Source organism: Microtus oregoni, unplaced genomic scaffold, assembly GCF_018167655.1.
Source record: "Microtus oregoni isolate MIOR12 unplaced genomic scaffold, Mior012 000020F_ref0000438, whole genome shotgun sequence".
NCBI lineage: Eukaryota > Metazoa > Chordata > Mammalia > Rodentia > Cricetidae > Microtus > Microtus oregoni.
This window is the reverse complement of record NW_024543079.1, coordinates 1,455,006-1,469,762: the sequence shown is the minus strand read 5'-3', so window position 1 is coordinate 1,469,762 and position 14,757 is coordinate 1,455,006. Positions and strand designations below refer to the sequence as shown.

Here is a 14,757-nt window from a genome sequence, read left to right as displayed (position 1 = left end):
AAGAAATCTGTTTTTAACGCAGCCTTTGGCTATGAAATAAATTCTGGAAGCCTGAAGGAAGCGTCTGGAACTCAGGCAGCTGCACGCAGGGTGTCCGGTGACTTTCGGTCCTCACATGCCCCCTGGTGGCTGAGATGTGCAGGGGCAGCCTGGGCAATAGCATCTCCCTCAAGGGAGTCCTGAGACCTAAGTGACAATTGCCACTCTGGTCTGAACATCTTAAGTGCCTGTGACCCCTTTGCCCAGGGCATCACCGTTCATGCCAATAGCTGAGCCATCGTTTTCTATGTGACCCATAGTGAAGGATGTCCTTCTCAGGGCCATGCCGCTGATTAAACTGTCTGCCCAGATGGGTGTTAGAACTTGTTTCCACAGGTGGCATTTCTTACTGAAATACTGGTGGCCAAACAGCATGAGCCCATTAAATGAGGCTAAGTTCAGCAGCTTTATCATGGGAGCTTAGGTAACCTTAGTATGGGGTGCCCTGTGTACCCTGACCTCCACACACGGGGAGTCAGAAACCCTGCTCACCAGCTGAGACAGATAATGGAGGATGTCTTCTGCTAATGTCACACACCTCCCAGGGACAGTCTCCTTTGACCCAGGAGACTAGATTAAGCTTATGATATACCGTATTGTCTATAAACCTCCTCTGTCTGACAATGGAGGCATGTTCCCAAAGTTTCCATTCTTTGGAAAAAAAAAAAAGCGAAAACCCTTCACATCACCCATTAGAACTTTGACCTTTTCTCCATTTTTATCAATCAGGCTTAGGATTTTTGACAAGTCATACAGTGACTAACAGCGTAGGGTAAGACCTGATAGGCACAGGACATGGTGGTGCACGCTTTTGATTCCAGCACTAGAAAAGCAGCAGGTGGATCTCTGAGTTCAAGGCCAGCCTGGTCTACAGAGCAAGTTCCAGGCCAGCCAGGACTATATAGCAAGACCCTGCCCAAGAAAAGGAATTGACATGTGTTACCTGGTTGCTTCGTTTTTCTGAAATCAAAGTAACCTATGTGTAGCTTTATGTACACACTAGTATTTGCATACAGGGGCATGTATATACAAGTGCATGTGTGTACATGTGTGTGGAAGCCAGGAGTTGGTGTTGAGTGCCTTCTTCCCTGCTCTTCACTTCAGTTTTTGAGGCAGGGTCTCTCGCTGACTGCAATAGACTGGCTGGCCAGTGAGGCCCAGGAAACTCTGTTTCAGAATCTCCAGTTTTGAGTTACAGATGGGCACAACTACAACTTTTATGTGGGCACTTAGGATCTAACTCAGGTCCTCAAACTGGTACAGCAGGTACTTTACTGACTATGTCCCCAGACCCCCAAATAATTTGTAAGTGGGAAAAATTATGTGCCATGAAATAGGCAAACAAGAGTAGCATGATCGGACATGCCTGTGTTTCATCGCCCACATACAGTAAAATGACCCCCAAAGGCAGAGAGAACACAAGCTTTATTGGACAGCAGTAACAGACCACGCTGGCAAACAAGGAGAGGGATTGCCCCAAAACCGAGCCAATCACGCATGTCATCACAGAACTGAGAATTTGAAGCATCTGGACATTCCTGCTAAGTAAATTAAAACATGCTGTGCTCAAGTGTCCCTACTCTGAAGACAATGTACTGGAGAGCACTGAGAGAGCATCACACAGCTCTCTCTCACACGCGCGCGCGCGCACACACACACACACACACACACACACACACACTCCACCAAGGAAGGCGTGAGACTCCTGGGTAAGTGGGCTTGTGGCCTGCACGCTCACTGCTGCTATTCTATGTACCACACACCCATCTCATCCACAAACACAGCCGTCACTGACCCAGCCCAGCCTGCACTCAGAAAACCACTCTAAGCACACAGGAACAGCAGGAGTAGGTGTGGGTGTCACACAGGAAAGGTCCCATTATGTGACTGGAGCATGTTTCTGGGGTTCCAGGCTGGAATGGTTGTACCTCGTTCGTTTCCCTCCACAAACACTAACAAAAGAAATGGATGCAATTGTCGAAAACCGTCCAAGAAGATAAACCAACAAAAAGCTTCACAATAAAAGGACAAGAAACAAAACACACTGACTTACAAAGGCTCCCTCCTTTATTTTTCCTGTGAGAAGAGGTCTGAGGGAGATGGAACCTGTGTATGCTCATGCGGCTGCCCGTGGGTACACTGATCCAAACACATTTGCGTGTCTCTGTGGTGGTCAGAGGTCAAACTCAGTGCCACCCACCCAGCTTTTTGAGGCAGAATCTCTCACTGGACCCTGGAACATGACCGTTAGGGCTGGCTGGCTGGCCAGAGAGCACTGGGTCCTGCTGTCCCCAGTGCTGGGATTACAAGCTCACATTACCATGCCTGACTTTGTGTGCTGTGGCTCAAGCTCAGGTCGCACGCTGACCCACCCATCTCCCTAGCCAGAGGGTGAAACTTCAAAGAAATGAAAACTGAGTCTTTTGGGGATAGCGTTTACTGCTTTTCCAGAGGAGTCGTTTGGTTCCCAGATCCCATCTCATGGCTCACAACCATCTTTAATTCTAGCTTCAAGGGATCCAATAACTTTGGCCTCTGACATGTACCTGTATGGGGTGGACAGAGAGGCTGTCTGCTCATCACATCTTAAAGGAGAAAGGGGAAATAAGAGAAACTAAAGGCAAACCTGCTTGCCCCACCTGAGGCCATTATCAGAAGCCGGACAAATAACCCTTCCTCAGAGGAATAGCCTGGGCTGTCGGGGTGGAGCTATTGGTGTTCAAAGGGAGGTGACAAGGCCCTGAGATCTCCGGCTTCAAGTTAATGCTCTGTTGGGTCCCTTGGAGTTCCCAGGTGAGGGCATCAGTGGGATGTTTTCAAGTGGACAGACGAAGGGAAAAGCCAAGAGTCCCACTCTCCTGTAGTGCCCAAGTGCTTTGGATTCTTGGTGGAAGCGGCAGTTAGAGGCATGTAGCAAAGGCTCATGGTCTCTTGGCCACTGCCTTTTGTGTTCTGAGAAATGAACATGACACCAAGTTTGCATGTGCCTGTCACTCAGGGACTCCCAGGGGGTGGTGTTGGCAAGTTGCTGGTTCACAGGGAAGTCCCAGGATGGCTCGTCCTTCATGTTCTCGACTGCCTCCCCAGAGAACAAGAAGCTCATGGGGGAGTCTGTCCAGTACCTAAGGTTTCAGGCACGCCAAGGCATCATGAAGTGAGACCCGAAGTGCCAACTCCACCCAAACGAGCAAGAGACCGGTCACCAGATTTCTCCAACTCTCGGAAATCTGTCATTCTCTACATGTGGGGCTGGGCTCAGGTTTGCAAACACAGCACAGATTTATCTTAAGCCTTCCAGTTTCTCAGGGTGACTTCTGGAAGGAAAGGCCCAAGACAGCGGGCAAGACCTCCTCCACCCTGAGGCCTGGGGTTGGTTCCATCTCTCTAAAACACTGGGGAGACGATCTTATCCCTAAACTGTCACTCGTGTGCCATGATCCAGCTTACCTGAACTCCTCTGCGCTCAGAACAAAGGGCTGACACGGAGAGAACAACATGGTCGAAGCACAAGCTCTTAACACAATGGGAGGAGTCCAGAGACAACTGGAGGTTTTAAAAGACTAGCAAGACGCAAGGCCACATCTCCAAGGTGAAGCTGGCCACCCTGGCAGGAGCTGCTGCCCACAAAGGAGAAGTCTGGGAGAGGCCTCTGCCTGCCAGCTCGGTCCCTGGTAATCCCTCTTCTCAGGAAACGGGCTGTACCGGGGAAGAGAAGGTCCCAGGGCCCTGACCTCGCTGCCCTAGCTTCAGAATATGAGTCACGGCTGCCATCTTGTCTAGACAACGAGCAGAGCTAGTCACGGCTGCCATCTTGTCTAAACAACGAGCAGAGCTAGTCACGGCTGCCATCTTGTCTAAACAACGAGCAGAGCTAGTCACGGCTGCCATCTTGTCTAAACAACGAGCAGAGCTCTTACTGCGCTGCCGACACGTTAAAGCGCTGCGCGGCCTCGTACTTCCAGCTAGAGCAGCTCTGCTTGAGGTGTCCAGGCCGGCCTTGACGGCACTGCCCGTCAGCAGTGGGGCCACTCCGCTGGGCTGCTTTATGATGTGGCAGGCACAGGGAACTTAAGAGTGGCTGCAGGCAGGTTGTCAAAACAGATCAAGCCTAACATGCAGCCTCCAGCACCCGCTCCCCTCAGCCTTCCGCTAAAGCCCGGGGTCCCCGCAGCTCCACAGGTAGGGCTGTACAAAGGGACTCAGCCTCTCCCATCGAGAGGACTTGGATTCTTCAAATCGCATCCTCTTCCTTCCACAGGGACAGCTTTATATTTTCATTTTCCTTTCCTTTTCTCACGTGTGTATTGCAGCAGTCTTACTATGAACAGGGTGTGTGTGTGTGTGTGTGTGTGTGTGTGTGTGTGTGTGTGTGTGTGTTGCAGTCTTACTATAAACCCTGACTGACTTGATACTAAACAGTCAAGGATGGCCTCTGCCTCAGCCTCCTGAGTACTGGGATTCCAAGCACACACCATGCCCAACTTAAGAAATTTTTATTTTTCTGAAAACACTTTTTTGTTGGTTGGTTTGTTTTTGAGATAGGGTCTATGTGGCCCTGGATTGTAGTCTTGGACTCTCAATGTTTGAACTGGCCTTAAACTTAAGAGGTCTGTCTGCCTCTGCCTCCCAAGTGCTAGGATTAAAGGTGTGCGCCTTTTTAAGAACAAGAAAGATTTGAGGATGCATGTGTGATAAGACTATTTAAAAATAAAAAGCCTGGGGCAACCTTCAACTAGACAGAAACTTTATCACGTGACAACAGGTTCAAGCCGTAAGGAAGCTTGCACAAACCCACACAAACCTCAGGTGAGCCACCTGGCCCCATCCCTTCACCCTCACTGCAGCACAGCACCCAAGGTTCCAACAGGTGCCCCTCTCAGGCCCCTCCCTCCCGTTCAGTCAGTGTCACAACCCTGTTAGGTGCCCAGTCTCGCCTCAGTGAAGCTGCATGTGCCAGCCATGACTGCAACTGTCCACCGGAGGCGGATCATGCACACAGGACTTGAATTCCTTCCACTGGGCAAGCACAGACTGGAGTTTCCTGCTGCCGCCCTGCAGCTTACGACGTGAGCTTCGAGTAGCTGGGGGGAGAGAATCGTCTCCGCAGGTACTTGAGGACGTAGAGGGGGAGACAGCTGACCAGGGTGATGACAGACACCTTCCAGAGGAAGGACAGGGTGGCGATGAAGTAGACATCTGTAAGCAAGAAGATGGCCATGATGGCAGCATTTGCGGGACGGCCATGGGGCCACCAGAAGAAAGTACTCTTTATTCCGTTCCCCATTCTCTTCTCACAGAGGGCACACCAGCGGTGTTTGTGGCCCTCATTTCCTCCCCTCTCCTACTGCCCCCCACATTTGGTGAAATGTTACTTTCAACAACTAGGAAAAGAACCTTCCAGAAAACATTCCCACAGGTGTTTTTGAGTCTAAATGACAACTGGAGTTTCTTCTAGGCCACAGAGCACAGAAAGTGACGTTCATTGCATGTCTCTGCTTCTCAGTGGCTGTTCAGATTCAATGAAACCCACAGAAAGTCAAGAGATGGACCCATGGCCACAGGGCAAAGTGAGCAGAGACCACCTGTCAAAATCAGGCTTGCACTTGGGGCAGGGTGCTCTGTCCTGGGCTGGGGTAGTGAAGCCAGGAACTTAGGGAAGCCTGGGAGGGGAGCAGCTGGGTAAGCCCTTGTCAGTCTTGAGCGAAGGAAGGAAGGAAGGAAGGGAGGGAGGGAGGGAGGGAGGGAGGAAGGAAGGACGGAAGGAAGTCACCAAGGAAGCACTTCCTGCAGCCTCCCCGCTCTCCCTGTACCACCTGGAAGTCTCTGAAGGGGTGGACGGCCCTGCTGCCAGGATTGCAGGAATGAAGGGCAGGGAAGCAGCCTGGGAGACTCAAGCTTCCCACCCCCGCCCCCACCCTAGCAGACTCGCCAGAGGATATCTGAGCACATTCAAACACAGACACATCGCTGATCTGACTGCAGAGATCTAGAAGGCAGACTCTCTCTGCTGGCCTCCTAGGATGGCACAGGCCCTGGGCTGAGGAGACCAGTGGTAGCGTGACAAGGGGACCCAGCAGAGAAATAGGCGGCTGTTACAGCAGGGTCTATTGCACAAGTGGGTGGAGGGGAGCTAGAAACAGGTCTGGGCCAGAATGGAGTCAGCCTGGTGGCTAGACACACAGGGAGAAGGACCGGCTGAGCTGATGTGACTTCTGGATGCCTTAAAGCAAGTGTGAGGGTCAGTATAGGAGCAAACACAGGCTGGCCCTGGAGACAGACACAGACACACTCAAACCCATGCCTATGGCTAAGCCAAGAAGTAATGTGGGATTCCCCTCTGTATGCAGTGAATATGTTTTATTACCATTGGTTAATAATAAGAATAGAGCTTGGCAGGAAAACTAAACTGGATGCAGGGACAAAGAAGGCAGAGTCAGGGAGACGCCATGTAGTTGCTGAAGGAGACAAGACACCAGAACCTTACTGGTAGGCCAAAGCCTCGTAGTGATGCACAGATTAATAGAAATGGATTAATTTAAGATGCGAGGGCTAGTGAGGAATACATCTAAGCTATTGGCCAAACAGTGTTGTAATTAATATAGTTTCTGTGTGATTATTTGGGTCTGGGTGGCCGGGAAGTGAACGAGCAGTCTCTACTTACAGAGAAGTCACCCTGCCCCACATTTCCCGTCCCAGCTGTCTCCTCTCCCGTGCTGTCCCTGCTTCCCAACACTCTGGTCTGCAGTCTCTTTCTGGTTCACTTCTCCCCACTGACTGCTTTACCCACTGTCTTCAGCCCCATGCTGTGCCCCTTCCTCCCCACTCCCCCCATACTATCTAATCTGTGAGTTCCTACAGTATGGTTTCCCCGGGGTCTGACCTTGGTTCTCTCTGCAGTTTGGTCCCGTCAGTCTTCTGTGGCCAAAGGACGCTTCTACATGTGTCCTGCACCCTCGAGCCAGAAGGGTCAACTCCCTGCCATCCTGGCTCGGGACAGAGACTACTGGTCTACCAAATGAGCCAATGCTAGGAGCAACTGTCACCTCTCAGCCAGCTATGACAGCCAGTAGATCTCATGGAGCTTATGGTGTTCCCTATGGACTAGGGCAGAGGAGAGTGGACTGTCAGCTCAGCTCCCTGGGTGCTGATGGGCCACAGTGCACTCACGCTCAGACTGAACTTCTGACTGAGATTTCATGGGAACCAAGAAAGAGGTTCTGTGATCCCCCCAAAAAAGCAGAAGAAAGGAATAAAACTTTGCAAAGTCTGGCTTGGTGACAAGGCTTGTCCCAGGAAACTGCTTTGTTATTTATCCCTGAAGATGCTCTGCATCCCTGGGAGGTCACTGGAAAAGCCCAGCAAACCATGCACCCCCTTCATGCCTGGGAAGGGGACAGTGCCCAGGCTCTCAGCAGACAGACACCCACAAAGGCTTGGGTCCTTTTGAGAAATCAGTTTCCTGTTCCTAAACCTGCGCATACGCTCTGTACCTGCTGAGCAGCTCCCGCGGCCCAAGAACCTGGGCAGTAAGCACTGTGCGCACAGTTGCTAGGTAGGCTGCTGAGCAAACCATGAGTCTGTGCGTGTCCAGCACAGACACCCTCTCGTTCAAATGCTCTGGATCAGCAGTTAGCCAGAACTGGGGTATGGAGTCCACAGAGAGAGCAGCTCATTGTGCCTGGTGAAATCATGCAGGATTCCCCCTTCCTAAGTCAGCCAGCACTGCAGAGTTTAAAACAGACAGCTGCCAGATGTGGTGGTGCATGCCTTTAATCTCAGCACTTGGGAGACAGGGGCAAGTGGATCTCTATAGCTTGAGGCCAGCCTGGCCTATGCGGTGAGACTCTGTCTCAAATCAAGTAAAACAAAGAGGGCACTGTGTCCTGGGGCTGGGGCTCGGGCTCGAGCTCAGGGTCTTACCGATGAATTCGTGGAGGAACACCAGGGAGGCGATGTAGCAGGCCAAGCTGAGCAGCTCGGCCACGGTCATGAGCCAGTGCCACGTCTGGATGGTGAGCGCCACCATCAGCAGCTCGGTGAGGATGAGTGACGTGAAGGAGATGGCCACGATGTGCACGAACTCTGACTCGAACAGCAGCAATGCCCCGTACATGATGGTGCTCCCTGCAAACACCAGAAACACCTGAGACAACACGTCATACATACATGACGGTGCTCCCTGCAAACACCAGAAACACCTGAGGCGACCCCATACATGACAGTGCTCCCTGCAAACACCAGAAACACCTGAGGCGACCCCATACATGACAGTGCTCCCTGCAAACTCCAGAAACACCTGAGATACACCTGCTGCTCATTCATCACCTGGGCAATCCCTGGGGTGTCTTAGTCTCTGCATACGTATACGAGGTGCCTTAGGCCAAGTCTACACAGGATGTCCATTTATCTTACACAACACTCAGCCGAAGGCCATTTACACCATGTGATAGTGTTTCTGTGCCCTGTGTCCCACCAGGTCAGGACTCGAAACCTTTTGCATTTTTGAACATTTTGGACTAGGAAAAATGGACCTGACCTCCTAGAATTCCCTCTGGCTTTGCCAGCGGGATAAGCAACCAAACCGTACTGTAGAACCCTTCTGTGCACACTGTGGAACCCCGCTGTGCGCGCTGTGGAACCCTGCTGTGCACACTGTGGAACCCCCCCTGCTGTGCGCGCTGTAGAACCCCACTGTGCGCACTGTGGAACCCTGCTGTGCACTGTAGAACCCTGCTGTGCACATGAAACCCTGCTGTGCGCACTGTGGAACCCTGCTGTGCGCACTGTGGAACCCTGCTGTGCACTGTGGAACCCCGCTGTGCACGCTGTGGAACCCTGATGTGCGCACTGTGGAACCCTGCTGTGCACTGTAGAACTCCCACTGTGCACACTGTAGAACCCTGCTGTGCACACTATGGAACCCTGCTGTGCCTCAGGCACCCATTACATTCCCTGTACAAACTTAGGTCCTATTTTCTCTAGGTAACCCTTTCCCTGCCCCCTCCCACAAAGGTCAATGTTAAAGCATAGGAAGAGCAGGCATTTCCCTCACCCCAACCTCACCTTGATAGATACTGATTAACACCCAAATTAAGAATGTCTTGTAGGATAGCGGCCGCCCCTAGATAAGAAACAGAAAGACCAGGTCATTGCCGAGGCTGGAGGCTCACTGCTATCAGCTTTGTTGGGACTCTTTCCACTGACCACTGCCAGTTTTTATCACAAACATCCACAAAGGGCCCCCCACATCTGACTGTGGACAGCCCAGAGTGGATATATGCCTGTCTTCTAAGCTACTCTGAGGACACTAAAACAGGAGGAAGATGGGTTCAAGGCTGGCCTAGGATTCAGAGTGAGTTCAAGACTACCCTTGGCAACTTAGTGAGACCACTGGGAAATAAAAGGACAAAGAAAGTCAGGGTAGTACACGCCTTTAACCTCAGGGTTCAGGAGGCAGAGGCAGGTGGGTATCTGTGAGTTCCAGGCTAGCAGGAAATGTAGTTCAGTGGTAGAATGCTTTCCTAACAAGCACACGACCCTGGGCTTACACAAAACAAAACAAAAACAGCAAAAGGGAAATCCCACACATGCAGAGGAAAGCCCCTGCCTCTGGCAGCGCGGAGTCAGGGCTCCTGCAGGAGCACAGTCCACGGGTGCAGAGCAGACCAGTGACTTCTCAGAAACCACTTCTGTTTGCAGTCCGCACCGGCCCTCCCACCCTCCGCCTCCAAAGGCAGGCATAACTCTCCCCTCCTTCCCCCCAAAGAAAGAAGCCTCCATTCCTTGTGCCCCATCAGACAGGAGGAGCAAGTGAGAAATGAACGGAGAAAAGAAGGGAGAGGTGGGGGGTAACGGAGTGGAAGTCGGGGAGGGCTAGAGAACCTTGAGGAGGTCCTTGTAGAGCTCAGGATACAACATGGCGACTTCTGACTTCACGTCTTTGTCCAAAACCAGGGAGAACACGGGAAACATGGTGTAGATGGTAGAATACCTGAGGGGAATGGCCACCATCAGGGACTGCTCGTTATCCCAGCCTCTGCAGTCCAACCTCCCTCCTGCTCACCTGCTTACTGTACCCATCATGCACCAGGCCCAGCGCTTAGCACTAAGACTCCAGATATAAAACAGAGGTGAGCATCTGCCCTCGAGGGCTCTTGTGGTAGACTCCACATCAAGGAATGTTAAAGACCAGTGCCAAAGAGGAGGGCAGAATGGGGAAGAGGGAAAAAACGTGTGTGTGTGTGTGTGTGTGTGTGTATGTACATGTGTGTATGGCGTGGGGCACAGACTCAGGAAGTCAGCAGGAATGGGGCATTTCTGTGGACACCCAAAGAGGAGGTGCTGGGCCAATCTGGAAGCTCACACCAGGTACAAGCAACACCTGGTACAAAGGCCCTGAAGCGAAGATGCAGCTGTCATAAAGACAGAGAGTAGCCAGGACAGCCAGGGTTGCAGGTAACAAGGGCAGATTGTAGGCCCATACTATGTTGTGACATGTCCTGTCACATGTCTGGACGAGGGGACACTGTTTTCCAACTGGAAACAGGTAGCAACTAGTGTTTACTTTCAGGCTGACCCAACCAGCAGACACAGCAAGGAAGAGGGCTCTGCTGCGGTCCCTGGTCTGGCCCATCTGTCTCCCTGTTCTTTTTAAGTGGAATTGGGCTCTCGTACCTGGGATTGTGGAGCTACCTGCCATGTGCCTGAGTAAGAAGAAGCTTGGGGACTCTCTCGCAGGCCAGGAACAGAGGTGGTGCCAATGGGAGCCAATGTACCATCAACACTTTGTACGCTGTGCAAGGCCCTGAACCCCAGCATCCTCCTGGGCTCAGCTCCAACCAAAAGGACAGACTGCAAATGCTTCCCCTATCCCAACACCCCAGTAGGGTCACCTCAGACTCTCTGAGCCTGTTGAGTTTGTTCAGCTTCAGGTCCCAATGACCACAGGCTAGGGTACAGGGGGTGATTGCCTCCCCCATCTTGTGAGGGTGCTTCAAAGCCTTGCCAATTCAAGGAGGCTCAAAACATGCCTTACAGCCAGAAGCCAAGGTGCCACGGACACTTCTGATGTCTCTCCTCCCTGTGATGTTTCTCGGGATGCCATAAAAAGTGAGCAGCTTCTCCGCGGTGACTTACCCGATGATCAGGAACCCTTGGTAGAGAGGAACGGATGCGAAGTAGAACACAGAGGAGAAGACAGCCTGCATGAAGGAGGGAGGGGGTGTCACCGAGAGTCACAGCACAGCCCCTACCCCGCAGATGCCATACGCCCTGTGCAGGGGTTCCTGCAGCCTTCACGAATGCCCTAGGAAACTAGGACCATTGAGATACAGGTAAGGCCATCAAGACCCAGAGAGGGTCAGGGGCTAGACTGAGACCACACAGTTCATTCACAACAAGGCCAGTAGTGAGTGTCCACAGTCAAGTTCAGCCTCTTGTGTGAACAGCTCACCCTGTGTAGTGGGGTTGGAAAGGCTTCACACCCAGGTCCTGAAACCACTCATGTTTTACACAATGAGAAACTGTAGGGCCCTTTGGGATTCAAGTCCACCCCTACCTAAGGAGCCTACACTCCAACAGCTCCGAATTACACCTCGCCAGGTATACACCCTGACAGCACACTGTAGGTCCAGAAACCAAGCTGGGGACACAGCTACCAGTGTTTCCACACTGGCCACCTTAAAGACCAGGATAGAAGACAGTACAGTTTGGAATTTGGGTGGGAAGATCTATTTTTGCAATGTTCAGGATCAAACTGAGGACCCTGCACCTACTGGGTGAGCAAGCTGCCACTGAGCTGTGCCCTGGGGCCATACATTGGGGGGGGTTGTTTCTTTGTTTTGAGACAGGGTTTCTCTAGTAGCTCTGGCTATCCTGAAACTAACTTTGTAGACCAGGTTGTCCTTGAACTCAGAGATCTGCCTGCTTCTAACTCCCAAATGCTGGAATTAAAGACGTGTGCCACCAGTGCCCAGTGAGAATTTTTCCCAAAGCATGTGACAAGTTAGTGTTTCAGTGAGAAAAGGCAGTAAGGGTTCTGCCAGCTCTCACTTAAGTCTCTGCTTCTACTGCTGGAAAGCAGAGCATACTGGGAAGGCCTGGTAAGGAAGACAAGTACTGATGCTTCCCAAATCCTAACACCTACAGATTTGTGGAGGGACTGTGGCTCCCAAGCTCTTTCCCCTAATGTAAACCCAGGGAATGCTAGGAGAGCCAAGTGAAGGCTTTCTGTAAAAACGTAGCTGAGCCAGGTATAATGGCACACACCTGCTGTCCCAGTAGTTCTGAAATGGAGGTGGGTAGACCGACCAAGGGTTCAAGGTCAATCTTAGCTACACAGGGAGTTTGAGGCCAGCCTGAGATACATTAGACCAAGGATCAAAAATGAAACAGATCAAAAACACTAAACCAAAATTTAAAAAAAGAAAAATCCTAAACATCAAGAGAAGTTGGGTAGACCGACCAAGGGTTCAAGGTCAATCTTAGCTACACAGGGAGTTTGAGGCCAGCCTGAGATACATTAGACCAAGGATCAAAAATGAAACAGATCAAAAACACTAAACCAAAATTTAAAAAAAGAAAAATCCTAAACATCAAGAGAAGTTGGGTAGACCGACCAAGGGTTCAAGGTCAATCTTAGCTACACAGGGAGTTTGAGGCCAGCCTGAGATACATTAGACCAAGGATCAAAAATGAAACAGATCAAAAACACTAAACCAAAATTTAAAAAAAGAAAAATCCTAAACATCAAGAGAAGTTGGATCTCACAGCAACTGGGAAGGCAGAGCGCCCCTCCCTACACCTGCGCTCCTCCCCACACCTGCGCTCCTCCCCACACCTGCGCTCCTCCCCACACCTGCGCTCCTCCCCACACCTGCGCTCCTCCCCACACCTGGGCTCCTCCCCACACCTGGGCTCCTCCCCACACCTGCGCTCCTCCCCACACCTGCGCTCCTCCCCACACCTGCGCTCCTCCCCACACCTGGGCTCCTCCCCACACCTGTGCTCCTCCCCACACCTGTGCTCCTCCCCACACCTGGGCTCCTCCCCACACCTGCGCTCCTCCCCACACCTGCGCTCCTCTCCACACCTGCGCTCCTCCCCACACCTGGGCTCCTCCCTACACCTGCGCTCCTCCTTACACCTGTGGCATGCACAGTGACAGCATGCCATGAGCCTACTTGCTAAAGGCTTCTCGTCCAGCTGCACCAACGTGCAGAATAGGGCTTATTTTTCAAATCACCATAAGAACCCTTTCCCGTAGAGGGGCCCCTTTACACTGACCATACAGCCTGCATCTACACACGGGCGCATCACAGGAAGTGAACACACCTGTCTGGTTCATCAGAGATCATCATGTCAAGGTGCAATCTTAGAGACCAGGGTTAAAGATCCTCAGAGGCACAAGGAACAAGGCCAACCTCACTCCAGAACCTTCTGGAACCTTTGAGTAGATATCAATGGGAATGGCAGCTCATCTGCCTGCTTTTGTGTGTGTGCCCAGGGACAAGATCATTAATCTCCCTCCCAGTGATTAAAACCACAGCATGGCCTGGTCCCATCAGTGAATTAGCATAACGGTCTGATGATGGATTAACATAAATTAAAAGTGCAGATGCAGTCTGATGATCGGCAGCAGCTGTGCAGCTTGTCTCCCTCAACAGGCCCGAGAGGCCGGCAGGGAACGCTCCCACGTGAGGCAGGACGAGCACCCTCCGCGCACCCTCCACGCAGTGAGCGGCCGTGCACATCTGGCTACAGCTTTCCTAAGAATGTTTACACTGGTGCACGTGTGCACGTGCTGTGTGCTTTCCACAGCGCTGGAATGCAGGTCAGAGAGCAGCTGGTGGGAGCCGGTTCTTCCGGCCTACCATATGGGATCCGGAACTGAACTCAGGGTATCAGGCCTGGCAGCAAGCGCCTTCACCCACTCAGCCATCTCAGCGGCCTGCCTCTGTTCATGAGACGATGGTGAAGATGCCTTCAATTTGAATCCAAGTTCAAGGTCAAGGCAGATCCCACCAGGGCATTTCACAGGTGGAAAGGTCAGCCTGGAGTCAGGGAACAGTGTGTGCACCGGCTTCACAGGTCCTCAGTGATACAGGCGAAAAGTGATAAGAATCAAGTGTTCTCATCACCGAACTCAAGTACTTCACCCTGAGGCCTGTGGAGGGGCTGCGGTGGGAAACAAAAGCCTGGGCCAGGAGTGCACTGCCTTCTGCAAGCTGAAACTGCATCAGTCCCTTTCCAGCGAGGTTTGACTCTGATGGGCAGGCCACGCTGCAGTTCCCTGCGATGATCGCACTCTGATTCAACCTCAACCTTTCCACCTGTAAAATGGGCTCAGGCTATAGTGCGAGGCAGACGGGAGATGCTGACTACATTACAAGCATTGAGCCAAGGTCTAGGATACACTCAAGACATGTGAGTTAACACCAGGTGTGTGGCGCATGACTACTCCCAGCACGTGATGATCACACCCTTGCACGCATACCAGCCTGGATCGCTTAACAAGTGCCTGTCTCACACACATGTTTATTCCTCTGCTGTGGCTGCCACCTCTTGGCCCTTGTCTGCACAAAAAAAAAAACAGGAGCTGGAATGTTTGTTTGGCCCAAACCCTGCCTCTTCCGGGGAACCCATGATGAGACGGAAGAACTTAGCTAGGGGCTGTCAGCTGGGATTTGGTCAGAGACTTAAACTGGCCAGGTGGGGTCC

General features: G+C 51.9%; 1 protein-coding gene across 3 annotated transcripts in view; it reads right to left on the bottom strand.

Annotated features, from left to right (window-relative positions):
• Positions 1-4,769: 4,769 nt before the first annotated feature.
• Positions 4,770-14,757, bottom strand: part of Atp9a (ATPase phospholipid transporting 9A (putative)) — a 97,668-nt gene continuing 87,680 nt past the window's right edge. For all 3 annotated transcript variants that reach the window (XM_041670195.1, XM_041670196.1, XM_041670197.1), the window contains exons 24-28: positions 11,176-11,240; positions 9,922-10,030; positions 9,103-9,160; positions 7,960-8,163; positions 4,770-5,235 (exon numbers count right to left, since the gene is read on the bottom strand). In XM_041670195.1, coding sequence (XP_041526129.1) covers positions 5,099-5,235; positions 7,960-8,163; positions 9,103-9,160; positions 9,922-10,030; positions 11,176-11,240 — 573 coding nt within the window. In that variant the 3' untranslated portion in view covers positions 4,770-5,098. The remainder of the gene's footprint in view (positions 5,236-7,959; positions 8,164-9,102; positions 9,161-9,921; positions 10,031-11,175; positions 11,241-14,757) is intronic.